The following is a 24,422-nucleotide window of genomic DNA, read 5'->3' on the forward strand; positions in this document are numbered from 1 at the left end:
TTTTGAGTTAAAAAAGAGATAAAGTACAGATATAGGATTTCAGTTTCGTGGAAATCACAGAGAAAAGTGTCGTGTCTACAGTGTGTGGAGGCTTCTTCAAATGGAGAGAATTTTTCGGTGGTCTGGAGAACCCCCCAAGTATGGTAAGTTACTATAAACTAAATATTCCTTCTGTATTTTATATTGCAATATATTATGTTTGCAAATGTGTGGTCCTGTTGTTGACAATAAAGTTTTGGCTTTAAGGTGGGAAAAAAGTTGGAGTCTTTATTATTGTCTGTCGGTTTGTCATGGAAGTGATTTCACACTTGCACACATGCATGCACTTACTTTGTCTTCCTTGTTTACTTTCTCCTCATTGTCATTGAAATTGTTTGTAAGCATATACCTTTGTGTAATGTGGTAGATAAAGAAGAGCTGTGTAGTCTTGAACTCCACCACTTTGGTATGTTGGAGAATGGCTTGTATAAGGGAGGCAAAGTATGCTATGTTGACAACTGTATTCATGATTGTCTGTCATTATTGGATTTAAAGAAAATTGGCATAGATCTTGGATACAAAGTTGATATAACACAAAGGGTTACAAGCTTAAAAGTTTACTAGCTATAAGGGGCCTGCAAAAAGTGGTCAGCATGTTGTGAATGATGTTGTAAATGATAGTTGTATTCCAGGGTTGGTTGGGAGCATTTCATCATATCAGGTATTGGCAGGATCCTATTCATAACAACGAGCTAGAGAGTGAAGATAAAGGGCAACAACATCACAGTGAAGATGTTGGCAATGAAGATGAATATGAAGAGGAAGAGGAGGAAAAAGAGGATGTTATTGTTGACAGTGATTATGAAATAAAGTGAAGAAGAAGAAAATGGTAATAAAGAGGCTGCATCAAGAGCACAACCAAGGAACGATGCACCAAATGATGAATATGCACAATGTTTTGAAGAGATGAATGAAATGCCTCTTAATGAAGCTACAGGGGAGATATCAGATGATGATGAAGATGGTGATCGACTTCCTTTTGATGTTGATAGCTCTGGTGATGAGGAAGAAGGTCAAAAAAAGACAAGCAATAGGAAATGGAAGAAGACAAATTTTAAACAGTTTAGGAAATAAACTGACTTGAGAAATCCAGAGTTTAGAATTGGAATGCAATTTGCCAATAAGAATGAACTCAAGGAAGCTATTAGGGAGTATGCAATTGTGCAAGGGAGGAATATTAAATTGGTGAAGAATGATAATAAAAGGATTCAAGCCAAGTGTGCAGGTCACACGAAATGCCCTTTTATTTTCTAGGCTTCCAAGATAGACACAGATGAGCAGACATTTTCCATAGAGACTCTGTCCTTAGAGCATGAGTGTACTAGAGTAGACAAACTGAAATATGCTAATTCAAGGTGGCTATCCAAAAGGTTTGCTGACAAGATTAGGAAAAATCCTGAGTGGGATGTAGGGGCATTCAAGGCTGAGGTTTTTAGAAAAGTACCATATGAATGTTTCAAAGCATCAGATTTATAGAGCAAAGAACTTGTCCAAGGTGATCATTGAAGGCAGCTATGTGGAGCAATATGCGAGGCTATGGGACTATGCAGAAGAATTGAAGAAGGCTAACAAGGGCAGCACTGTGATTATAAAGAATAAGATGAAGGGTAATAAACCTGTGTTTGAAAGAATTTATGTGTGTTTGGAAGATTGTAAGCGGGGATTTTTGGCAGGATGTAGACCTCTGATTGGTATAGATGGCTGCCATTTAAAGGGACCTTACACAGGGCAAGTTTTAACAGCCGTTGGTGTTGATGGGAATAATGGACTGTACCCAGTTGCTTATGCTGTTGTAGAGATGGAATCAAAAATTAGTTGGATTTGGTTCCTTCAACTTTTGATTGAAGACTTACAAATTGAGAATGGGAAAGCTTGGGTGTTTATGAGTGATAAGCAAAAAGGTCTAATACCTGCAATTGAGACATTGCTTCCAACAGCTGAGCACAGAATGTGTGTTAGGCATCTCTACAGCAACTTCAGGACAGAGCATGCTGGCCTTGCACTGAAAAACATTCTCTGGGCTGTGACAAGAGCAACTACCATTCCCTGGTATGAAGCATAAATGGACAAGATGAAAGAGCAAGATGAAGAGGGCATGGAAGTGGCTTAAGAAAAGACCAGCCAAAAATTGGAGTAGATCTCATTTTGAGCCACATTCTAAGTGTGATTTGTTGTTGAACAACCTCTGTGAATCCTTTAACTCTTGCATTTTAGATTCAAGAGACAAGTCTATCTTAACATGTCTAGAAAGGATTAGAGTTTATATCATGTTAAGGATGACGAATAGAAGGATTGCTGGTGCGGTTTGGAGACATCCAGTTGGGCCTAGGATTGTCAAGATCATTGAGAAGAACAAGTTGGGAGCTAGTCAATGCATTCCTAGATTAGCTGGTGAGAGCAAATACCAAGTGAGTCATATGTATAGGGAGAGTATGTAGTGGATCTAAAAGCCAAGACTTGCTCTTGTAGAAGATGGGATTTGTGTGGGATCCCATGTTCTCATGCTATTTCTTGTATTTTTCAAAAGGAGGCAAATGTGTTTGACTATGCACATGACAGCCATAAGAAAGAAGCCTACCTGAGTTCATATGAACCTATGGTACACCCAATACCATCCATGGACCAGTGGAAGAGAACTAATTGGCCTCCAATTATACCTCCTCCATATAAAAAGCAGCCTGGAAGACCTAAGAAATCTAGGAACAAAGGACCAGCTGATGTTGAAGTACCTGCTCCAGTTCCTCCAAACCATTTGCCTCCATTTTACAATCCACCACCTACTAGGTTGAGAAGGATTTATGTCAAGATAAGATGCTCAATTTGTGGCCATGAGGGACATAATAAGACACGACATGCCAACCAAAAGACATCACAGGTATTTGGGTTATATTTTCTGTAGTTTAATTTACTTTTGTTGTTGACAACTTTAATTGATTTTTTGTTTTTGTTATTGTAGGCCGTTCCTAATCAGCCCAACCAAGGATCAGTTGCCTCTTCTACAGTCCAAGGGGCCGCTCAGGTATTTGGGTTAAAATCTCTTTAGGTTAATTCTTTTTTGGTCTTTAGGCCCAACCAGCTCATATGACCCTTTTTTTTTGTTATTGTTTGGTTTATATCATGTTTATTTTTGTTTTTTAGGCCCACCCTAATCAGCCCAACCCAACTAGAGGCAGAGGGAGAGGTAGAGGAACTACTACAGGAAGATGGAGAGGAAATGGGAGAGGAGAAATGCCAACTGGAAGAGGAAATAAGTGACAACTCTGTCATGCTACTTTGGTTGGTTAATTTACTTTAGTTAGTTAACATGGTTCCATTTTATTTTAGGTTGGGACAACAGAAATGCCAAACAATTTCTCATCATCACAACCACTCCCATCATCATCATAGCCACTCTCTTGCACTGGAGCTACATCAACATCATCACAACCACCCAAGTCTCCTGCCAAGAGATTCAAGTCTCCTGCCAAGAGAGTGAAGTCTCCTGCCATGAAGCTTAAAGAAGGCTAACTAGGAGGATGTCTGTTGGATGTCTTTTGTGAAGTAGTTAGATGTGTTTTATGAATGGTTTGTTAGATGTGTCTCTGGGCTGGATGTCATTGTTTTGTATTTGGTACCTTTTGGAACTTGAACTGGTACATTTTGGTACATTTGGTACATTTTGGAAGCTATAACATGGAACCTGATTTGGTACATTTGGTACATTATGCTTCAGTTTCACTTGGAACCTGATTTTGGTACATTTTGGAAGCTGTAACTGGATGTTATATATGCTGATTTGGTACATTTTGGAACTGGGTGTTATAATTGTTGATTTGGTACATTTTGGAACTGGTACAGAGCATCATCACATTTCATTGCAAAATGAACTCAATTTTCATTGCAAAATTTCAATACACTAACACCAATATGTCCACCAAACTCGAACTCAAATTTCATTGCAAAATAAACTACATATCGGTTACATTTCGACCTAATTGATCATAAGCTTTTCATATTTTCCACCCGGAAATGTCAACCAATTGCTCAAGACACAGAGCATCATCATAATCACCAAAAACCCAAGAACCAATGACAGAAATGAAACCCCTCAAATCTGATTCTCTCTTGGTCGTTGGCCTGTTCTTTTCTCTTCCAACAATCTTTTCTGCTTGCATAGTTCTCCAACTTCGTACTCTAATTCCTTCTTTTCTCTCTCCACCATTTTCAGCTTATCTTCCACTTCTTTCTTATGTTCTTCTATTAACTTTAGGTCCTCTTCCATTGCTCTCATTCTTCTCAGCAACCCAGGAATTAGTTCTTTTCCTCTTGCACAGGTCGGTGCATCCAGCCACTCCCAATGATGCCCATTTCCTCTATTTCTCTGCAAAGTACGTTTCATAACATCAAAGCTAAACCCATCAAGCAACAAAATAAAATTTCACAGATTAACTTACTCGACTCATCTCACAAGCCTCAAATCTTCTCCCAGGATTTAAATCAGTCCATGGAGTCCAAGTTTTGATATATCCACCGCACCTGCATAGCTTCCTCGCACTAAGGCTCGGATTTGTTGATGAAAAAGAAATCTGCGACATTTTTGCGCATCTACTGTTTTTATGTGGCTTCCCAGATTTCCTTCAAATTTCCAAAATTTCAGCACATCTACTGTTTTTATGTGGCTTTCTTCGAATATAAATGGGAATTGGGGATTTATTTGGCGCCATATTTGACATTTTTCGGAGGGAAGTTGCTGTAGATGGGAGGTTGGACATGACAGACTTCAAAAGATAAATTGGCCATGAAATTGACACCACATTAATCAGACTTGACGGAAGGATTACTGGCGCAATGAAACACACAGTTGAGTGACCTCTGTAATTAATAATTGAGTTCAGTGATCCTAAATGCAAAAACGGATATAGTTAAGGGACCATTGCTGCGAAATACCTTATTTTATATCAGCAATATTAGAGAAGTTAGATTCAAACACATAATCTCGGGTGCAGAGTATATTCTTAACTGCTTGAGCTTTTTTATATTTTTATATTTTATTAAAGGCCAAAGGCTAATGACTTTATTAATCAATAGAATGTAAAGAATGCAAATCATTATGAAGGTAAGAGTGATGCCAGCTAGGCCCATCTTCCATCCAATAACATATTTCATTACAAGATAAAGCAAATTTGGCTAATTGGTGAGCCACAAAATTACATATACGAGGTTGGTGTTGCACGAATATGAATACGAAAAGACAGAGTAACTCTTTCAGTTCCTCTATCAACTCTCCTTCCATGCTCATGTCAAATTCAGTTCAGTTTATGGCGTTAAGCACCTCCAAGCAATCACTTTCAATAATCATCCTTGTGAATCCTACATCAATTGCCATTTGACAACCTGCAATCATAGCCAAGGCTTCAAAAGCCTCAGGGGAAAGACGCCCAATTAACAGTTTAGCCATGGCACCCATTAATTCCCTATTGGCATTTCGGACTACTGCTCCTAGCCCCATCTTTCTATCAGCCACACAACATGCCCCATCAACATTTAATTTCAGCAAGTCCCCCTCAGGAGGTTTCCAACAACAAGTAGCAACATGGCGACGTAACGTAGGCGATAAACATAGATCAACAAAACCCTTATAAAAGACTAGTGATACATCATAAACTGCAAAAGGATCTCTTATTACGCCTCCATGGAGACTCTTGTTTCTTTCAGCCCAAATCATCCAACCTATCACCGTGAATAAACATAAATCCTCCTCCTGAAAAGTAGTATGAACATGGTAGAAGGGATCCATGAAAGAATATACCCGTTGTGTTCCAACTAGTTGACAGAAAGGGGAACACTTCCAAACTCGTCGTGCAAACTTACAAGACCACAACGCATGCACCAAATCTTCATCAGCTCTCAAACAACGAGTACATGCACCTGAGGATATCACATATTGACGTACAAGTTAACCACTTGAACTATAAGTCACAATTTGTCAAAACTTAAGTAGGCTAGCTACTACTCGGCCAGGAGAAGAAACCAGGCCCAACTAGTTGATGATCAAAACAGAAGAAAAACAGAGGAAGGCCCAAACAGAGGAAAAACAGAGCGAGGCCCAAACAGAGGAAAACAGAACAGCAATCCCAAAGGCCCCAGACAGAGCAACAGCCACGTTGTCCTGTGGTGAATGTAGTTTATATTTTCTTACATTATTGTGGCTCGGTCGGTATCGTGCCACTTATTTTTGTTAGGCGAAATTTATAATTTTACAAGGCAAAAGCTACAATTCATGATTTCACTTTTTACATGACGCTTTTACCTTTACCTTATGCTACCAATGGCAAAATTAAAATACAATAAACTAAACATCTCTATAATAAAACTACAATTCCATATGCAACCTGAAATCGAAACAAGAATGAATGAGAGTACGAAAGAGTCAGAATAAGAAGGAATGAGAATGAATCATTCTCATTGACTCCTAATTGACCATTTCTCCCGTAATACCAATATCACATTCCCTAAGGAGTCTCATTCTTGATCTTAAGTAGATCCTTGTGGGTTTTCATTCCCAAAGTGATAGTAAATGCTAAGAATGACTCACAATGTTTAATCCAGTTCATCTCAACATGGCAAAAAAATTTTCAATTTCACGTGAATAAACATGTCAGAATTCAAGTTTACAATAGGCTCAATGCAAAAGTAGCTTAATGTTTAATTAAGCCCAACCCCGCCTGCTAAGCCACTTCAAACAAACATAGTTTAATCGCAGGTGACAGAGAATGGTTTCTTTCTTTTTATGTTGAGAACTTTTCTTATTGACAGGGACGATAATATATTAAACTCATACATACTACACATATATTAGGACTCGAATCCATAATCTTGGGAGAACAATTGCTCCAAACTACTACACTATTGAGTCATATGTAGTGGCAATCTTCTTCTGTTGTTTATTGTTATTTTTGGGGGAGGGGGGTTTCGAGAGTTATAGCATGACTTATGAACAAACATATTTACGAATCCCAAAAGGCTATAAACCTGATATTTCAACAAGAAAAAGGAGATACAGAAAACACAAATTCAAATTACAGTGATCTTCAAAAACCCTTAATATACAAGATTTAATTAGGCCATTAACTAGAAATAAAAAGATAAAACTTAATGGGGAACCCCTTAATTATGCAGAGCTTCATGCCATTATATCATATGGGACTAAATCTCTCCCCTCAGTAACTGCCTCATTTCCCAACTTCCATTGTATCAAGTGGTGTCTTTTCATGTTGACTGCTGCTAACTGAAAACAGGCAAACTTCCATTATAAACTATAAATCTAAAAAGGCTCTAGCCATGAAAACTAATTTGACACTTAGAACAAAAATAATAATTATGAGATAAAAAAAAAAGTAGGCTCACGTTTTAGAGTGGAAAGCTCTGAGCTCTTCAGCACGCGCAGCCTTTTTGCAGTGGATACAAACATGCTGCAATTATAAATTAAATAGAATAAAATGAGAACCATAAATCACAAAATAAATCTCCAGCAACAGAAGGTATACAATAATATTATGAATGCTCACTTCCATGGGACATCACCAACAAGCATCCTGTCTCCTTCATGATCCTCATAGAGCAGAGTATATTCCCCATTGCCATGAGTTATTGATTTGGTCTCTCCCTTCTTGTCTTCTTTTTCCACATCAGAACAAACCCTTTGAGCTAAAAATTGAAAAGAAAAAATATATATAATAAATTGCTTATGTAAACCAAAATAAAATGCAAAATAATTTTCTATGATGCCTGAGTTTGTTGAACAAAATTTAACCTGCAAGAAGACCATGGAAGAGTTCATCTATGGCAAGGGAGAGTTTCTCATAACTGTCATAGGCTTTGAGGTTGATTTTTCTTCCAATGGGAACCCCTTCCATGTTGATCTTTACAAACATATGAGGCTTGGAATTAGTATCAGATTTTCCACTGCTCCCCTCCTGCAGAATTTCATTTGGTGACTCCGAATTAAGGGGCTTCGAAAAGCTTGATTTGCAGCTTGCAAGATTTTTCCTGGATGAACGTACTGGAGGCCACCCTACAACTGCAGCTTGTGCAATTCTGGTTTTACTGGAATTAAGCAAAGCAAAAGAAATATATATATATATATGAACATGGCTTTTACTGAAACATTTCTATTAAAACACTCAATTAACTCAACAGAAAGATCTTAATCTAAATTAAGTAGGTGGTTGTAACTTGTATGTACTTAATCTAAATTATGGTTAATTGAAGCAAATAAAGCAAGAAAAGCTGAGAGTACCTTTTCTGATCAGAGCCATGAGCTGCAGCAGGATTTGTAAACTCTGAAGCAATAGCAGGATCTGAACATGCCTTCTTATCTGAGTTGTGGAACTCTGCCACTCCAGGGTTGCAGGGTTTGGAAATCATTGGACACTGAAAATGGGAAGGCTTAGGGTTTTGCTGGCACTGACTGCTGGGAGCAGAGTTTGTCAACCACTTGCTCTCTCTCTCTTCTTTTTTCTCTTTAAAAGTTTCATGGCAGACTCTTTTGTGTTCATGAGAAATATTGTTGTTGATGATGATGCAACTAAGATAGAGAAGAGACTGGTCTTCTCCTGGAGGACCAAGCCTCAGCTCCAGTTTTTTGTCTTCAGATGCAACATAGCTTCTCTTATTATACAACTGACCCATTTCCAAAGCATGCAACAAAAGCCTCAAGAAATTAGAAACTTGGGTTCACTTGAAACTTGGAAAACAGCATGTAAGAATGAACCCCAAGGAAAAATCAGTTGCAGACCAGAGTGCTTGTGTGTGGAGATATATAGCAAATTATTTTCTTCCAATCATCTCCTCTTTTGGAGACCCAATATTGAGTATAGAGCACATGCAATAAAAGGAAAATGGTTGGGTGGGAAGATTCCTTGTCTCAAATTTTACACTCAAAATAGAAAAATATAGAGATGTTCAAAACCAAGTAACAGCCGTGTAGGTGGAATATGTGGCCGGTCACATAGACATGACACTGTGACACATGACCAAGACAGCATTTCAGCTCAAAATACTCAATGTGCCTATATGTGTGGTGTGTGTTTGAGAGAGAGAGAGAGAGAGAGAGAGAGAGAGAGAAAAGAGAGAAAAAACACATGCTTATAATTTCATCTGGGAGCCACCCAACTTGGCCAAGGCCTTGGCACTTTTTGTTGCTATTTTTTCTGATAATGCATGCCACATGTCATAAACTAGTGTTTCACAGATGAGTTAAAAACTAAATGTTAACACTTGATTAGATGAAAATAATACATTATTTAAATTTGAAATTTGATCAAATTTTAAGTTGTCCCTATCAAATTTAAAGACCTCTCAGTTTAACACTGCATTAAAAGAAAGGGCTAGTGTGGACTTGGGATTAGAATGAAGCAACAGTCAAATAAGTGCAGCCATAGCATTATCTTGTAATTCATGGAGAAGACTTCCTAGTCACTAAAAAGTAGTGGTCCTTTCACTCCCACTAGCTGAAGCCTAAAGCCAAGTCAAGCAAACATTTGCTTGTAAATATCCTTGCATGCACTGAGATCTAACAACCTGGTTAAGCTGGTTTAAGAGTGCCATAATTGTGTTTTGCAATAGCTTTTAGGCATGCTCTGCATTTGATGGGTTGGTGGGGGAAGCCTAGCTTTAAGGAAACTTCATTGTTTTGAAGTTTGGCTTTGATTTCTTTCTTTTTGTATATAAGCGATTACAGGAAAATGAAATTTCTCACACACACATTACTAAAGTATCAAAAAAATTCGAATCTGAGACTACTGATTTGTTAAACGACGCGCTTTTCTTTTTTGAAAAGAAGCGACGGATCATGAAATGTTCAATATCATGTTCAATGAATATAGAATTGAACATAGGGCAAGTCATGATGATCATCATTGGCAAGGCCACCCTTTTGCAATTGCCATCTCTAGTGGCTAGTGGTGGGCCCCCACATCCCACTAATATAAGAGATTGATCATCACTGCCCCCAATCAGTCAATCAAATCCTGATAAATCCCAACTTCATACCCTTTTTGCTTTCCTACCTCTCTTGTTCCCCTTCATTATTCTTCACTTCTTTGATTGTTGTTATCATTACAAATTTTTCTGCGCTCTAAACAAACCAACCAAATATAAAAACCAAAACACGCTCTTGGGTTACTGATTGCCTTACAGATTTTGGGGCATATCATTTCATCCTATTCTTGTTCTTTTTGATTCATGATATGCACCAAATTCTCTATCATGGTGATTGTGATGAATAGAAGGCCTGGAATATTTTGCTTTTTTATAATGACTGTCATTGAAAAAACAAGAAAAAGAAGCCAACATAATAGATGCATTTTAATATAATTCAGAAGAGTAACATCTGCATTATTGGTACACTAGGATTCAGATTTTTTGGAACATAACTTCTATGGCCCCAACCAAAATTGAAAAACTGCAGATTATTCCTTCTGCTTAAATTGATATTTTAATGGTGCCCTCTATAACCCTAGGAGCTGCTGCTGCTGATAGTTCTTTCTCCATGCTATCAACTTGGCACCTCAGAAACGTCGTACCAGTCCTGCTTGTTTCCTCAACTATACAGATTGCAGATATACAAGGCACATAAGAAACCGACACAATTTTTTACGCGCAAAGAAAAAAAAAACTTAAGAACAAATGCAACTGCTAGTTAGTTACCTGAAAGTAAGATTCAAGTTGGATCCTCAAGGTGTGGTGCTCTTGTTTCACTCTCTGGAAAGCCCAGAAGCAGCTGCAAAATCAAACATAAATTCATAATGATGTCACAGCAAGGAGAGAAAGAACTACAACATTGATTGCTACATGTTTATACATGAATATATATCTTACCCTTCAGCATTTCCTGCCAAACAAAATTCCTTAAATTGGGAGCATTCATTCTTCACCTTTATAGCTCCAATGCTGTTAGAAATCTAGCTTTAATGAGCACATTGGAGGAGCAATATATTTACTCAAGCTGATGTTAAAATGAAAGCAAGTAGTATTGGGTTTTTGTTTTTTTTTTTTTTCTCCCTTGGGTACCTTGAGCTACTACCCTTGAACTGGTGCATGTAATCATCCAGCTTGCCAAAATCAATAGGTCTACTTTGCCTGCATAAATCAATTTACAAATGAAGTTCATTTTAGTACTCGTCATACTTATTATCAATAATAGAAACACAGAGCACGACGACAAACTAGGAGCATGAATAGCGACTGCCAACACATATATAACTAAGACTATTGTTTTACTTACATGGTTTGTTCAATCTTTTGGAACAGTCTAGCTGAGTCTTTGTAGAACAATGTCACAATTTCCTCCACAAAATTGGGGTTAGCATCGTCTTCCAAATCCTCCAGCTGTACGAATTGCTGTGAATCCAGGAACTGCTGCAACATTGAACCAAACACATTGAGAAGATGAAGTAGTTGCACAATTTCAGAACTACTAAAATCGAAGAGCCCTGCTATCTATCCTTTTTGTCAAAATAAGTAATACCAAATACATCAGCTTAATTATTACGCCAATTTTATTCATTTCTAATATTTTTCAAAAACATAACATTGAAATGGGCTAAATCGGTAACGTTTGGCCAGTGTTGTACATTCAAATTTGGGCCTCGGTGTTGCATTAAAAAAAAAGTTGGGCCTTGGTTTTTACTGACCGATTTCTAACCCTACCTGTATACTAAAACAGAGCAATACCTACCCGGATTGTTTTCTGCAACACCACCGCTGGTTTAATTCCATTTCTTAATCTTTAAAAAGATAGAAAATTCTACCGATGGGTCTAACTCAATAGAAAAGTGTCAAATTTCAATGACACTTTAGTAGTGTGTGTGTGTGAGAAACCCCGTTACTTGTATTAAAAAAAGAAAAGATAGAAAATCCTATGAGTGGAAATGCAAATATCAAAGCCAGCCAACCACATTTTGTGAAAACATGAAAAGTATCCGTGCAGAGCATACGACATGCAGTTTCAAGATGTAAATGGCCTAAGAATAGTTCTGAAAAACAAAAAAAACAAAAAAAAAGGGGAGAAGCAAATTATAAAAACCTGCTCAAACAGAGAGCTTCTCTTGAGGGCAACCTGGCGTTGCAATTGGTTTCTGTCCATTCTCTTAGGAAAATCTCAACGTGAAAAATAGGCAACGACAATGAATTCGAAAACCCTAAAATGAAATCTCTCCTTTCAGAAGTAGGGTAAAGCAGAGAACTCAACAATTGCTTATATTTAGCAAACATGGCAAGCCAACGTATATATATAGGATTTGAGGAGAGACTGAATAAAGGCACGAAAAAAAATCAAGGAGGGGTAGGGTTGGGGGGTTACGTGTCAGGCAAAATATCTTTGCTTGTTTTATCCAATTTGGTTTTGATTTTGGTTTTGGTTTTTTATTTTATTTTATTTATTACGTTGGGAGAAAAGAAATACTGAAGTTCAGATCATGGGTGCCAAGCAGGGGCGAAGAGGGAGGGCCACAGTCACTGGGTAACCCAGCTCGACCATTTTGGTTTTGGTTTCGGAAGATGTGCATGATTTAATGTCTTCATTTCAATTAAGATGTAATCTTTGATTAGGAGAAAAGAAACCTTCTCACATAATTGTTGAAAGAAAGCTAACACTGCATTGGCAAGTTCGATAATCTTGCGCCTATTTAAGTAAAATCCTAAACACCCTAAATACCTTAAGATTGGAAATCACGCAAAGGGAACTTATGTCTCAGTTGTTTTTAAATAACTTCCATATAAATTAAAAATAAATAATTTCCAGTCAAACTCATTGTAAACAACAATATTGGGAGAAGGGGAATCGAAGACTTCGGTGCAGGGGTAAATGCTCTTAACCATTTTATCATTTAAATTACTAAAATTTTTTTTTTTATCATTTTCATTAGCTCTAATGGTTACATGTGTGTATATGAATGAAATGAAGTTATTAAAATTTTCTTTTGATCTAGTATCATTCAGTCCCTACTTCATTAATGAAGATCTTGAGTTCGAATCTCATGCACATGTTTAATAAAAAAAACATTAAAAAATAAAAAGAAAACAATGCTTCACAAACCAAATTATATATATATATATATATATATGTTCTTGGGGCAATGTGAAGATAAATACAGCTATATATGTCCCATTGAGGGAGCGTGTCGCACAGACAATGGGCGGTAGGGAGCACACGCATACATCCAGCCTGAGCTGGCTTTGTTGTATGTTTGCAGGATTTCCCATGCCATGCAAATGCAACTTTGGATTGGAACAAATCCTAGAATCTTTTTTTCTCTCATCGATGTGGATTGGGATCGCCAGATGAACGTCTCAGAAATTCACAAAAATACTCCCAATTCCACATGTAACAAGATCTACTCCCAAAGTTCCCAGGTGCTTATTCCATCTCTCCCTCATCTCTCCTCATCCTCATTCTTGCTTGGGTGGAATTTTTGTTCTGTTTCATTCGGTGGGACTTGGGACTGGGACTCAAAGGAAGCAAAAGGAGTAGGTCAAGCAAATTATCGAGCATACACTATACGCAACGAAATGCGGAATCAAACCAAACCAAACACATTGGTTTGGTTCGGTTATGCAACTAGTTTGAGGTCTAAATCAAACCAATACGAACCGTGACACTACACTGGGTCCATGTATGGTTTACTGGCTCCCAACCCTAGCCTTACTGATAATACAAACTAGTTTGTATTTCAAAATTATGAGTATGACTGGGTAATGATTCAAGGGAAATTTCCCAATAGATGACGTGTGGGAAGGGTCACAGATTTTCACTCAACTACCCAAAGGAAGCAAATCTTATTATTCTATTGACGTATACAAATAAGGATGAAGTATAAATGAATATAGCATAATATATAACCAATACTGCTTAGAGTAGTAACTACTAAATAATGATTGAGATGAGAATATAAACCTTTTAGAATAGCAAAGCAGTGTCACAGTGGTCCTTGTCATGTCTTTCTCTGTCTCTGCAATTCTCAGAAAAATGTTAAAAGGAAATGGAAGAAAGAAGAACAGAGAGGAAACGCACCCTTTATTCTCTTGCCACATGAGAGAGAGAGAGAGAGAGAGAGAGAGAGAGAGAGAGAGATTTTAAGAGTGGCATTGACTTCTCACCGTCTTTGTCCGTAATTTTGCAGATGCGTGGTCACAGCTCCTCTTTTGTAAAGAAAACAAGGCCATTGGTGGACCGAAGGGGAAGGGAATATGAGATTATGTTTTTTCTAACTTTCCAATCATTGGATGGATTTATATTCTCTCTTTCTATCACTATCTTCTATGTTGATAAGAATCCATCCACAGACATGATAAACCCTACATGTCACGTAGGGCTTAAGCTTCTAACCAAACATGGCCTTCCTAAAACCAAGTCTCCAAAATCACAGGAAACGTATTTCAAGAAACAAGAGGCAACGGTGACGAGATGACAAACGCGTCGTAAATTATTATACAGACTGCTTCAACAATGAAGCTGCAGTCCTTAATTTCAATGATTCAGAGAGATTAAATCCTACTGTAAGCACCAACAGAGCAAACAATATTTTATTAAATAGTCACATAATAATACATAGCAGACTACCAATTCACTGAATAATAACGAATGAAAAATACACCTATCCGTTTATACCCAAACAAAAACACCTATTTGGATGGAGGCAACTACAACAACTAAGATTCAAGGCCTTCACATTAAAATATCTTTTCACTCATCAAGAATATGCTTATGGTTGTTATACTCCAAAAGAAAAATTGTGGCGGATGATCCATCATCCAAAGTAAATTTTAAAGTTTCTGTCTTACTGGTCGTTTCACATGAATTCTACCCTGCAGCATCGGTTCTGCTCATCTACGCAAGAATCCCATTGCCTGGTAGACATTATGGAGTGTAGCATCAGCTATACCTGCAGCTTTCGTAGCACCTTCTGCCAAAATTCCATCCAAATAAGCTGAGTCAGAAATGATTTCCTCGTAGCGAACCTGCAAAAGCAGAAAATGCAATGATGACAGGGAATACCACAACGAATGATGGAACAATATGGTACACTTTCTGGCAAGTGAAAAAAGGCCATCTCCATAAATTGAAGAGTGGAGCGAATCAATGAATTGATGGGACATAAAACATCAATAAATCTTTGGCAGAACAATACAAAGTTGTGCATATAAAGCAGATAAAAAATATACACATCATAGGTATATAATCACAGATTTGAAGCATAACAACTGCCAGAAATCACTTAGAAAGCTATATTCTCCACCAATTCATTCAAATAAATGTGCAGTTGTCCATAGCAAATACAGTCAGTTTAACAGCTTAAAAACAATCATCTCAGCAAAACTGATGAAGACATGGGAAAACAGAAACCTATATACCTGAACAGATGATTCACATATAAACAAAGGCTCAACAGATATGATGGCAGTTCCAACCTAAAATCTTAGGAAAAGTCTGACAGCTAGCTAGTGCTGTTCATGAATTTTTACCACAATGACTAAAGTGCGGCTAAATTCTCAATCACAACTCCAAAACATAGAAACTACATAACAAAAATAAGCATGCATTATCTCTTCGGTATCGAAGGATAAAATATGCACTTAAGCCCTGATCGATTGGCACAACCAACCAGCCAAATATTAATTGTCCTGTAAACATCACCTATTGAAACAACATCATATTTAGATGTCAAAACCTGGATGGGTTGCAGATGATCAATCAGCGCATCAGCTAGGAGTGACTTAAATGTGCCCCAGTTCATATCTCGGCATTCTTCTGCAACTTCCTGCAATAATAAAGGTGTACCAGAGATGGTCAGTCATCTTCAAATGGTATGAAAAAAAACTTCACCAGTAAAAGTTGAAGTCCATGCATCTATATATAATGAAAAGCACTAAACAGATGGGCTACAAAGAAGTTAAAGAAGTAAACAAACAGATTCATTACCGCTTTCGTCTTTCCCGAAATCAGCTGATATATTGAGAGAAGGTTGTTGCACTCAGGCCTTTCAGGATTATCAAATTCCATGCTGTAAGAAATAGGATTATCAAACAACAACACAGAAGAGTTTTAGTATTATGACCAGAAATAGGATTATGACTCCAACACTAAACATGGACAGAAGAAAATTAACAAAGCAGAACATCAAAAAAGAGGAAGCTTTAAGTGATTACAAATGGAAGATAGGTATTCACCCTGGAAATGAGTCAGTTTTGCACCTCTTTATTTTGTTTGCTATTACCTATAGAACAATTAAGCCATTTAGATCAAGTTGATGAGGGGAACAAAATGAAACTGGGAAAAGGAAAATGAAAAAACAAAATAGGTAGGTCACATAGATTCTCCATAAGAAATGTATAGACTTGAGGCAAGCTAGACGAGTTTGCGATAGTCAACTCAACACCCATAATATGCTTAACTTTGGTTATGTCAAAGTAATAACAACTAAAAATAAAACAGGTCAAGCATACTTGCCGCATATCATATCAAAAACAAGAAGTGGGTAAAATTTCTGTTTCTCACATCTTTAGGGTCAAGAAGATTGATCCGGGACTGATCAGAAGGCGCAGACTTGGACATCTATAATATTGAAACCAAAAGAATGTCAGTAAGCATGAGAAAAGTCTGTTATTTGTGTTATTGATGATATTACTTCCTTAAAAACATTAAATACACTTAGTGCACGCCTACAAATAGGTGGGAACTAGCCATAAAATTAAAATGTATGGAATAACTGGAATTTTGATCACTGTTACGTATACCCTAGATTGTGTAAATAACTTTTCCAAGGATCTTATTTCATACTCACTACTATGAGATACTATGATGATAATCGTAACAATATTAGACAACAAAATTTGTCCAAGCCTTGGGGTATTATTCTTTCCTTTTTTCGTTTGGCCTACAAAATTATTAGGTCCAAATTAACATAATTTTCATCACCATTTTCTCTTCAATTTCCTCACTTTAACATAATTAATCACAACTGCCAGACCCACCCACCCTCACGCACATTCTATCAATTTCCTTTCAATTTCTTCCTTGGAATCCATAATAGGAGAGATAACTCAGCAGTAAAAGATTTGTTTATTTTAATTTTATTTACCAAAAACAGACTTACCAGCTAGAATGATAGAGGACTAAGTGAGAGAATTTTGAAGACACAAGAAAAGAGTTCAAAAAAAGAGATTGAGGAATTCAAGAGAAGTGGGCTGTGGAGTATAGCCTAAACCAACTTTTTTTTTCTAATTGTGTGTTAGGCTAGTTAGTCAGGGCAGTGAGTCCGTCCCCTTGCACTAAAGTTCGAGTCCCCCTCCCCTTAAATTAGATTAATTTAAAGTATAAATTTTTCTTTTGTCTAATTAACTTCTAATCAAATTTGTAAGAGGAGGGAAAGTATTCATATCCTCAAGTGCTTGGAGTGCTATAGAAACTTGATTGAGTACACAATTATTTTGGTCATCTGATACGGACAGACTCTAGGAGACATTTCAAAAGTAATATCAATTCAGGTAAGAACAAGCCCATAAAATAAAAATGAAGGATGTCAACACTGTAGAGAATAATAATTTAAACAGAAAAAGAGATATACATTATTCGCAGTGTGTAATTATAGGAGAACACGAAATATAAATAACCTTGGAAAGACCATCAGTAAGGGACATCACTCGTGCTCCAACTGGTGGTATAAGAGGCTCAGGAACCTAAAGAAGAAAAGACATTTCCATTACTTATGTTATTGATGAGCCCAAGTTAAGGGTTATCAACCAAAAAAGAAAATACACCTTAAAAACTGAACCACCTCGCCTGCAAAAACATATAAAATATAAAGGTCAAGTTCTATGCAGAGGATTTTTATAAATTAAAAAAAGCTCTATGGAGAGAAAGTGAAGCCAGAAAATGATAAGAGTGAACAATTAAAAGAATATTTTTATGTTTAAGTTGTAATATAGCTTCTCACCCTCCCAATTTTTTCCATTTCCTTCCACCAAATAAGTGATTAACACGCTCCGCTAGCTCACGTGTCAACTCCAAATGCTGCTTTTGATCTTCACCAACTGGGACAAAGTCAGACTACAGAAGCATCCAGGTGAACATAAGAATAACGTAGAGTAATGATTTACATATCAAGGCAATGCATACTTAAACAAGCACACAAAAAACCATTGCTTTAATACTCCTTGATTATCACACCTCCTTGCAACTCAAACCTTCCATCCAACAGGAAATGAACCCAAAATCTCACTCTGCACTCCGTACTTACAGAGACAGAAATTACCTGATATAAAATTTCACATCCTGTTAAATAAGCTGCAAAGTTTGAGGATTACCTGATATAAAAGAATATCAGAAGCCATCAAAACAGGGTAAGTCAACAGACCAACACCAACATTTTCATCCCCCTACAATAGCAAAACTAAAGTAAGGCAATTAACTTCAATCGTACATAATAACATGTAAACAACTGTCAAACAAATAATATGGGCAATATAAAGTTATTTCTGTGAAGAAATACCACAATTAATTTGAAATATGAATGTCATTGGGAAATGTACATTAGCAGTGACAAATGATAATCTACACAGCATAGTAGAAAACTACAATATGCATAGCATGGCATAAGTCAAACTAGAAAGTTTGCTGGTGATGTTCAAAGTTGTGTAGTCAGTAGCTTCTGGAACGTAAATAATCAATGCTAGCTTAGTGATAATTTCATTTTAATGTTCAATAATCGATAGAAGTTGATCAATTCTTTCTCCTATGGATAGAATAACAGGGTGAGACCGATAAAGACTCTTAACACATTGACCAGAATCAAATGGACTAGTATAAGTTTTTCTTATAAGTATAACATGTCCTCATTGAGAACATTTTAGATTAGATACAGAACAATGATAGAGCTGTCATACAGCTAAAAACTCACCGCCTTGCGCGATTTCTCTTTAAACTGAATCATTCTATTAAGCCAACCAACAGGTGTGACAGAACTTAAAAGCCACATCAACTCTGCATGGGCACGAACATGAGACTGCACAAAGACAGATGCCTACACTTGCAAAATCATAAATAAGATATTCAGCAGAAGTACAATCTTCTAAACAACAGTGCAAAGGACCAATATTTGCACTACACCTTGGAGGTGTCCACTCCACATGCCAAATAAAGAGCTGCGGTATCCCTTGTTGCCTTGGATAGTTGTTGTGCATCATACGGCAATGTAATCTGTAAGCAAAAACTTTGAAAATCATCACCGAGATCCATTTTCAATTCCGAGGAAAACAAACCCTGAGCCTCAATTTTTCTCCTTAAATTCATATATCCACAATGTTGACGCAATAACAGGATACTTTGGAGATCGAATTTGAAAGTTCAAGTTTTAACATCATGAATGCTTTAGGGAAAGAAAGAAAGGGAAAAAAACAGATTTTACAGCTCACACACCCACCACACAAAAGGTAGACAATATGTGCTGTTGTATTTATTTAAATAGACGAGTATGAATCCTCTAACATGAAAGAGTATTGTTTCCAATATAAATTATTATTCAAAGAGAACTTGTATCAATATCCACGAGTTATTTTCAGGGATACCACATAAAAGGTTAAAAACAACAAATCAATGGATATAATAAGTGAATGATTCTGCTGTAATATATCCCTGTAGCCACTGGCACCACCACATGAAGAAGCAACCGAAATGGAAGAAGAAGAAAGTTAAAAGAATTGGAAAGCCATACCGCATGGAGGTCCACAATGAAAAAGAAAGTATCATATGTATTCTGCAACAACAGAAGCCACATTGCAAATTAGCATTACCATGAAAATACATAATATGCAAGTAACTATTTTCCAAATCAAACAATTTGTTACTACCTGCAACAGAATCCAATTTCTTATGGCTCCAAGATAATTCCCTAGGTGAATAGAACCCGTCGGCTGGACTCCAGACACTATCCTCTTCCTATAAATGGAAAACTCAATGAGACTGACCATAAATCTAATCTAACCACTATTCACATATGTTTGTGTGACAGACCCATGAGCAAGCCAAAAAGAAAAAAGAAAACACTTACATGAGTTTGGCATTAATGCAAACAAGATAATATACATAATAAATAAAAAGGTTAATTATACATGAAATTTAAATACTAACATTCGAAAATCGATGAGAACGGAAATGAAATTGGACGAAAATCAATCAATGTCTAAATCAAAGAGCCATAAAACTGTACCAACAGCCTTCCGAGCTAGAACACTCAACCTAGCCACTATCAATCACAATGCAGCCAAGAAATCGATGGAATATATACGACTAAAAATCTAGTAACAGTAAGGATTACTTTACAGAGCTCGGAGAAGTCTCTGGACCAGCGGGTTGCAAGAGCGAAGCGCTACAGCAGCACCGAAAACCAGAGCCATGACGGGCGCTTAGAAGCCGATGCTGAGGAATTGAACTAGGTCTTTTCCAGCGCCTGATTTGAAATCCACCATAGCACCTGCTTCGAAAAATAAAAAATAATTTAAAAAACGCACAAATGTGAAGCTTGTACTGGAAATTGAAGCCAGTGGAGAGAGCATTAGAGAGAGACAGGGAGTACAGTGAGGTTGCTAAGCGTGGAGAAGAGTTGGTGAGGAAGTGAGAGAAGACCACGCGACCCATGGCCTTGCTTTTTCGCGGCTTGGAGATTTTATCCTCGAAGCTCTTATATATGCCACAGCGAAGAGATAGAGAGCTTGACGACGGGTGCGGAAACCAAATTTGAGAGATTAACGGGTGCCTGCTGTAAGTAAAAGCAGAAAAGGGAGGCAATCACAATTGGTTCCGATGTTTACGAAATTATCAACTTTCTTAACTTTTTTTTTGTAACATTAATGGGCTACTTAAACCACCTACTAAAATAAATTTTAAAGATGAATCACAAAAATATAACTCCAACCACGCTTTCTATCCACCTCCTAAAATAGAGAGTTCTCTAAGATCTCCTAAATCTAAAGAGAAAGAAAGAACTACTAGTGACTCCCTATAATTTAATGCTGCTTTATTTAATGAGTATTTCAAACCTTTATTTAATGCTAACTTTTTTTTAAAAAATTTTAATAGAGATGGACCAATCAAAAAAGAGTTATTACATTTATGACTCTTCAAATTAGGGAGTATGGGTGGAGTTGAAATTTTTTAGAGAGCTCCTAAAATAGCTTTTTTATATTCTTAGTCAAATTTTAGCTCAGAAATAGAGAGCATCATTGTGGATGCTCTAATGATTCTTAAGGTTACCCTCTACACATCAGAATGGTCCATGTTGTTAACTTTCGTCAAATTTTCTGTTAAATTATTGACATGGCACATGCATGGAGCCCACACATCTAATAGTATAGAGCCACGTGATTTTAAATATAATATAATAAATTTTTAACATAAAAAAATAATAAATTAAAAGCAACTTATATATTTTTATATATTTTTAAATATCTTTCATGCGCTATTCTCAGAGAGAAAGAGAGAAAGAGAGAAATATTTAAATATATATATAAACAAATAATTTAAGTTGCTTTTAGTTTTTTTATTTATGAATTTTAAGTTTTAAAACTATTTAAAATATATTATATTATATTTAAAGCCATGTGATTCTATATGATTGGATGTGTGGGGTCTACACATGTGCCACGTCATCAATTTAACCGAAAATTTGGTGAAAACTAATGGCATAGACCACTTTGATGTGTGGATTATAAACTTAAGGATCATTAGTGTCACAAAAAAATGTTAGGGACGAAAGGTGATAAATTCGCAAACCTCATGGATCATTTATGATAAAAAGCCTAATTTAAAAGTTTCATTGTATTCAATAACGATCTATAAATTTATGGGTGTGAAACTTTTTAAAGTCCATTCAAATTTAGAGCTATTCAATCATTATTTTAAAAAAATTGGGCATATTAAAAAAATCATTGACTTTAAAGAAAATACAAAAAATAGTGAATTTCGATTGATTTTAGACTTCATTTTAAGTCATGCCAAATCTTTGCTTCCCTCCTAAATTTTTTTATAAAAATATATTTTTTACTCTCAAGATATAAATTCACCACATCTACTACCACCATTTTATCATGACTATTGCCACCGTGTCGCCTCCACCACCCCTACCACTCCTCCTCCCCCACAATCATTGTCATTATCATCATCCCTACCGTCACCACTACTTGAAATGATTATTACTACCACTCTCCCCACCACTATTGATGCATCTACCATTCCTATTATCACTGTCTCTACTACCACCACTAACATAAAACATGATGACCCATCTCTATTTCGAATTTATAGAAGTTTGTAAAAATCTATCGAACTCTATAATAAGATTCTAATAAATTTCTTCAAAATCCTTGTAAAATTCAATTAAAGTATATGTGGAGTTTATGAAAATCAATAAAATCCACATATTCCTAACTACTTTAAAATCATTGAAATCTTAATTCAACACATATCTTCCTTCATAAGCAATTAAACAATTGTTGTACATTCTTACAAATACCAAATGGAAATTCATTTGTAAATTGAATAAATAATTGAAAAAAACGCTTTGCTGTCTAATATCGAATTCTTTTATAGAGAAAGGATGTCATATTTAAATTGCGTATATTTTAGTCTTTTTGTATTAAATAAGTTGATATCGATGTATTTTTGGTGAAACATAACAGTAAGTTGTTATAATATATATTTATATATATATATATAGCAAAATGTAATAACCCAAACCAAAATATCTAAAAATTAAGATTTCTTTATTCTATTCAAAAGACGATTTTGCCCTCGCATATTTTAATGGGGGAAAATTTGACTTTTTAATCGAGAAAGAATTTGGAAATTCCGCTTGCACCGTTGCATAGAGCACGGCGAAAGGAGTCCATAGACACGGAGTAGACCCGAATCGGAGTGGTAACGAAGAAGATATGATCAAAATACCGCAAAGGGCAAAATGGTAATTTGAACAAAAAGTCAGATTTTATCTCTTTCTAGCTTCTCTCTCCTCATTTCTCTCTCCTCCACCTGCGTGCGACGCCGTCGCCCCCTCCCCATTTCAGCTCAAGCTCGTCGCCGCCACAGGGCACGACGACCTCCGCCGTTGGTGCCAATCGCTCAGTCTCGCCGCCGCCTCCCTTCCTCGACCCGTCGCCGGCCTTGGACCGCAGGGAATTGGCCGGAAACTGGCGATTTTCCGCCGGTTTTCATCCAAACTTCATCTCCTTCGTTCTCCCTCAATTCTCCATCAAATCGATCGAGTAAGGTATGGTTTCTCAGCTATTTTTCATGCTCTAACTGATGGTTGGTTGGGTTTTGATCGATTTCACCTCTAGATCACTCGATTTTCAATTTGAAAATCGGCCGAACTTCGGCCGCTGTGATCGGCCGTTTTCGATCATTTTTTGGGGTATGTTCAAGAACAAAAGTGACTCCAAATGGGGTGTTTTACCTAGGATAGGAGTTTGGAGTCTTGGTTTTGAGATTTTTCGACGAACCATAATCGCTTTGGACACTCGAAGCTGCCCGCGCGTGTGGCGGTGCGTAGGCAATGGTGGTGGAGCAACTCTGGACAGTTTTGAGATCCTCGTGTCGTCACGAGAGCGTAGGATTTCGCGGATCTCGATTCGGAGTCCGTTTGAGCCCCGAACGGATTTTCCATATCGCGCGATCCTTGGGTGCAGTGTCGTCCAATCGTCGGATCGCACTAAAATTTGGATATGTCATACTACATGATTCCAGGATCGTGTAGGATTTGACGGATTCCGAATCGAAGTCCCGGATACTCCGAAATCGCGAACCCTGGGGCTAGGGTTTGGATTTTAAGCGATAAAGCGATTTTGGCCAATCCGACCGTCCGTTTCGGACCAAATTCGCGGACATGGTTCCTGCTCTGTAAGGAACCTTTGGAGAAGCCCAGATTGGCCATCGGAGATTGTGGACCCCACGGATCCCGGATCGGCCGGTCTGGTGGTTTATCGCTTATTTAAGCGTCGGGTCTTCCAAAACTGATCTAAGTGTCTGAAAGGGCTACTGTGGGCATAGGAGTAACTTGAAATGAGTGCACATATTTCTAGGAGCCGGGGGCAGGGTGTTTAATTTAAATTCTTTTTATTCAGCAGTTTATTAATTTATTATTCATGGTTAATCAGGCACCAGGGGTCCGATCGACCTGCAGAGGGACCTTCGAAGGGTCCAGCTAGCTCGGACCATCAGTGAGTGGACTTTTCTTTCTTTAACGGTTTTATGATTATATTTTTCTATTTGATTTTAAATAAGTGTAATAGCATGAATTTTATGGTGAAATTATCTTTATTTTTATAATACTTAGTCCAGCAACAGATTCGAG

The 24,422-nt window shown here is 37.0% G+C and overlaps 6 protein-coding genes across 9 annotated transcripts; 2 read left to right on the plus strand and 4 right to left on the minus strand.

Annotated features, from left to right (window-relative positions):
- Positions 1–523: 523 nt before the first annotated feature.
- LOC117615664 lies at positions 524–3,486 on the plus strand. Its single transcript, XM_034344791.1, has 4 exons — positions 524–2,914; positions 2,996–3,058; positions 3,178–3,288; positions 3,364–3,486. The coding sequence occupies exons 1-4, from the start codon at positions 2,636–2,638 to the stop codon at positions 3,424–3,426; spliced, it is 516 nt and encodes a 171-aa protein (XP_034200682.1). The 5' UTR covers positions 524–2,635; the 3' UTR covers positions 3,427–3,486.
- On the plus strand, positions 946–2,101 carry LOC117618861. Its single transcript, XM_034348609.1, has 3 exons — positions 946–1,051; positions 1,133–1,224; positions 1,451–2,101. Exons 1-3 carry the CDS (start codon positions 946–948, stop codon positions 2,099–2,101), a joined length of 849 nt encoding a protein of 282 aa, XP_034204500.1.
- Positions 3,487–3,965: 479 nt separating the features above from the next.
- Positions 3,966–4,782, minus strand: LOC117615666. Its single transcript, XM_034344792.1, has 2 exons — positions 4,473–4,782; positions 3,966–4,399 (listed from the first exon to the last, which is right to left on the minus strand). Exons 1-2 carry the CDS (start codon positions 4,611–4,613, stop codon positions 4,127–4,129), a joined length of 414 nt encoding a protein of 137 aa, XP_034200683.1. The 5' UTR covers positions 4,614–4,782; the 3' UTR covers positions 3,966–4,126.
- Positions 4,783–6,939: 2,157 nt separating this feature from the next.
- LOC117615663 (auxin-responsive protein IAA2-like) lies at positions 6,940–9,117 on the minus strand. Its single transcript, XM_034344790.1, has 5 exons — positions 8,318–9,117; positions 7,832–8,124; positions 7,587–7,725; positions 7,426–7,490; positions 6,940–7,306 (listed from the first exon to the last, which is right to left on the minus strand). Exons 1-5 carry the CDS (start codon positions 8,707–8,709, stop codon positions 7,251–7,253), a joined length of 945 nt encoding a protein of 314 aa, XP_034200681.1. The 5' UTR covers positions 8,710–9,117; the 3' UTR covers positions 6,940–7,250.
- A 1,428-nt stretch (positions 9,118–10,545) lies between these two features.
- Positions 10,546–12,265, minus strand: LOC117615513 (histidine-containing phosphotransfer protein 4-like). Its single transcript, XM_034344610.1, has 6 exons — positions 12,107–12,265; positions 11,306–11,439; positions 11,092–11,160; positions 10,900–10,971; positions 10,729–10,801; positions 10,546–10,625 (listed from the first exon to the last, which is right to left on the minus strand). The coding sequence occupies exons 1-6, from the start codon at positions 12,164–12,166 to the stop codon at positions 10,590–10,592; spliced, it is 444 nt and encodes a 147-aa protein (XP_034200501.1). The 5' UTR covers positions 12,167–12,265; the 3' UTR covers positions 10,546–10,589.
- Positions 12,266–14,578: 2,313 nt separating this feature from the next.
- LOC117615512 (tryptophan--tRNA ligase, chloroplastic/mitochondrial) lies at positions 14,579–20,832 on the minus strand. 4 transcript variants are annotated; one of them, XM_034344606.1, is made up of 15 exons: positions 20,643–20,832; positions 20,394–20,549; positions 19,927–20,014; positions 19,791–19,832; positions 19,187–19,276; positions 18,978–19,100; positions 18,385–18,456; positions 18,015–18,127; positions 17,839–17,860; positions 17,692–17,757; positions 16,577–16,633; positions 16,249–16,295; positions 16,001–16,082; positions 15,750–15,839; positions 14,579–15,039 (listed from the first exon to the last, which is right to left on the minus strand). In XM_034344606.1, exons 1-15 carry the CDS (start codon positions 20,711–20,713, stop codon positions 14,905–14,907), a joined length of 1,254 nt encoding a protein of 417 aa, XP_034200497.1. In that variant the 5' UTR covers positions 20,714–20,832; the 3' UTR covers positions 14,579–14,904. The 4 variants fall into 4 exon arrangements, with proteins under 4 accessions (XP_034200497.1, XP_034200498.1, XP_034200499.1 ...); XM_034344607.1 differs by having other exon boundaries at positions 20,652–20,830; XM_034344608.1 differs by having other exon boundaries at positions 20,399–20,549; positions 20,652–20,784.
- Between the last annotated feature and the right edge of the window lie 3,590 nt (positions 20,833–24,422).

The sequence above is a fragment of the Prunus dulcis genome, chromosome 1 (genome assembly GCF_902201215.1).
Source record: "Prunus dulcis chromosome 1, ALMONDv2, whole genome shotgun sequence".
In the NCBI taxonomy this organism is placed as follows: Eukaryota; Viridiplantae; Streptophyta; class Magnoliopsida; order Rosales; family Rosaceae; genus Prunus; species Prunus dulcis.

Coding starts and splice junctions, on each gene's coding strand:
- LOC117615663 (XM_034344790.1), bottom strand. CDS start 8,709: ATGGGTCAGTTGTATAATAAGAGAAGCTATGTTGCATCTGAAGACAAA. Junction 8,125..8,317: donor CATGGCTCTGATCAGAAAAG/GTACTCTCAGCT, acceptor GCTTAATTCCAG/TAAAACCAGAATTGCACAAG. Junction 7,307..7,425: donor AGAGCTTTCCACTCTAAAAC/GTGAGCCTACTT, acceptor GCCTGTTTTCAG/TTAGCAGCAGTCAACATGAA.
- LOC117615512 (XM_034344606.1), bottom strand. CDS start 20,713: ATGGGTCGCGTGGTCTTCTCTCACTTCCTCACCAACTCTTCTCCACGC. Junction 19,101..19,186: donor GTGGAGTGGACACCTCCAAG/GTGTAGTGCAAA, acceptor TTGCAAGTGTAG/GCATCTGTCTTTGTGCAGTC. Junction 16,296..16,576: donor ATCTTCTTGACCCTAAAGAT/GTGAGAAACAGA, acceptor ATTGTTCTATAG/GTAATAGCAAACAAAATAAA.
- LOC117615666 (XM_034344792.1), bottom strand. CDS start 4,613: ATGTCGCAGATTTCTTTTTCATCAACAAATCCGAGCCTTAGTGCGAGG. Junction 4,400..4,472: donor AGGCTTGTGAGATGAGTCGA/GTAAGTTAATCT, acceptor CGTACTTTGCAG/AGAAATAGAGGAAATGGGCA.
- LOC117615513 (XM_034344610.1), bottom strand. CDS start 12,166: ATGGACAGAAACCAATTGCAACGCCAGGTTGCCCTCAAGAGAAGCTCT. Junction 10,972..11,091: donor TTCAAGGGTAGTAGCTCAAG/GTACCCAAGGGA, acceptor GATTTCTAACAG/CATTGGAGCTATAAAGGTGA. Junction 10,802..10,899: donor TTGGCAGGAAATGCTGAAGG/GTAAGATATATA, acceptor TTGATTTTGCAG/CTGCTTCTGGGCTTTCCAGA.
- LOC117618861 (XM_034348609.1), top strand. CDS start 946: ATGAATGAAATGCCTCTTAATGAAGCTACAGGGGAGATATCAGATGAT. Junction 1,052..1,132: donor CTCTGGTGATGAGGAAGAAG/GTCAAAAAAAGA, acceptor TGAGAAATCCAG/AGTTTAGAATTGGAATGCAA. Junction 1,225..1,450: donor AAGGGAGGAATATTAAATTG/GTGAAGAATGAT, acceptor AGTGGGATGTAG/GGGCATTCAAGGCTGAGGTT.
- LOC117615664 (XM_034344791.1), top strand. CDS start 2,636: ATGGTACACCCAATACCATCCATGGACCAGTGGAAGAGAACTAATTGG. Junction 2,915..2,995: donor CCAACCAAAAGACATCACAG/GTATTTGGGTTA, acceptor TTGTTATTGTAG/GCCGTTCCTAATCAGCCCAA. Junction 3,289..3,363: donor TGCCAACTGGAAGAGGAAAT/AAGTGACAACTC, acceptor ATTTTATTTTAG/GTTGGGACAACAGAAATGCC.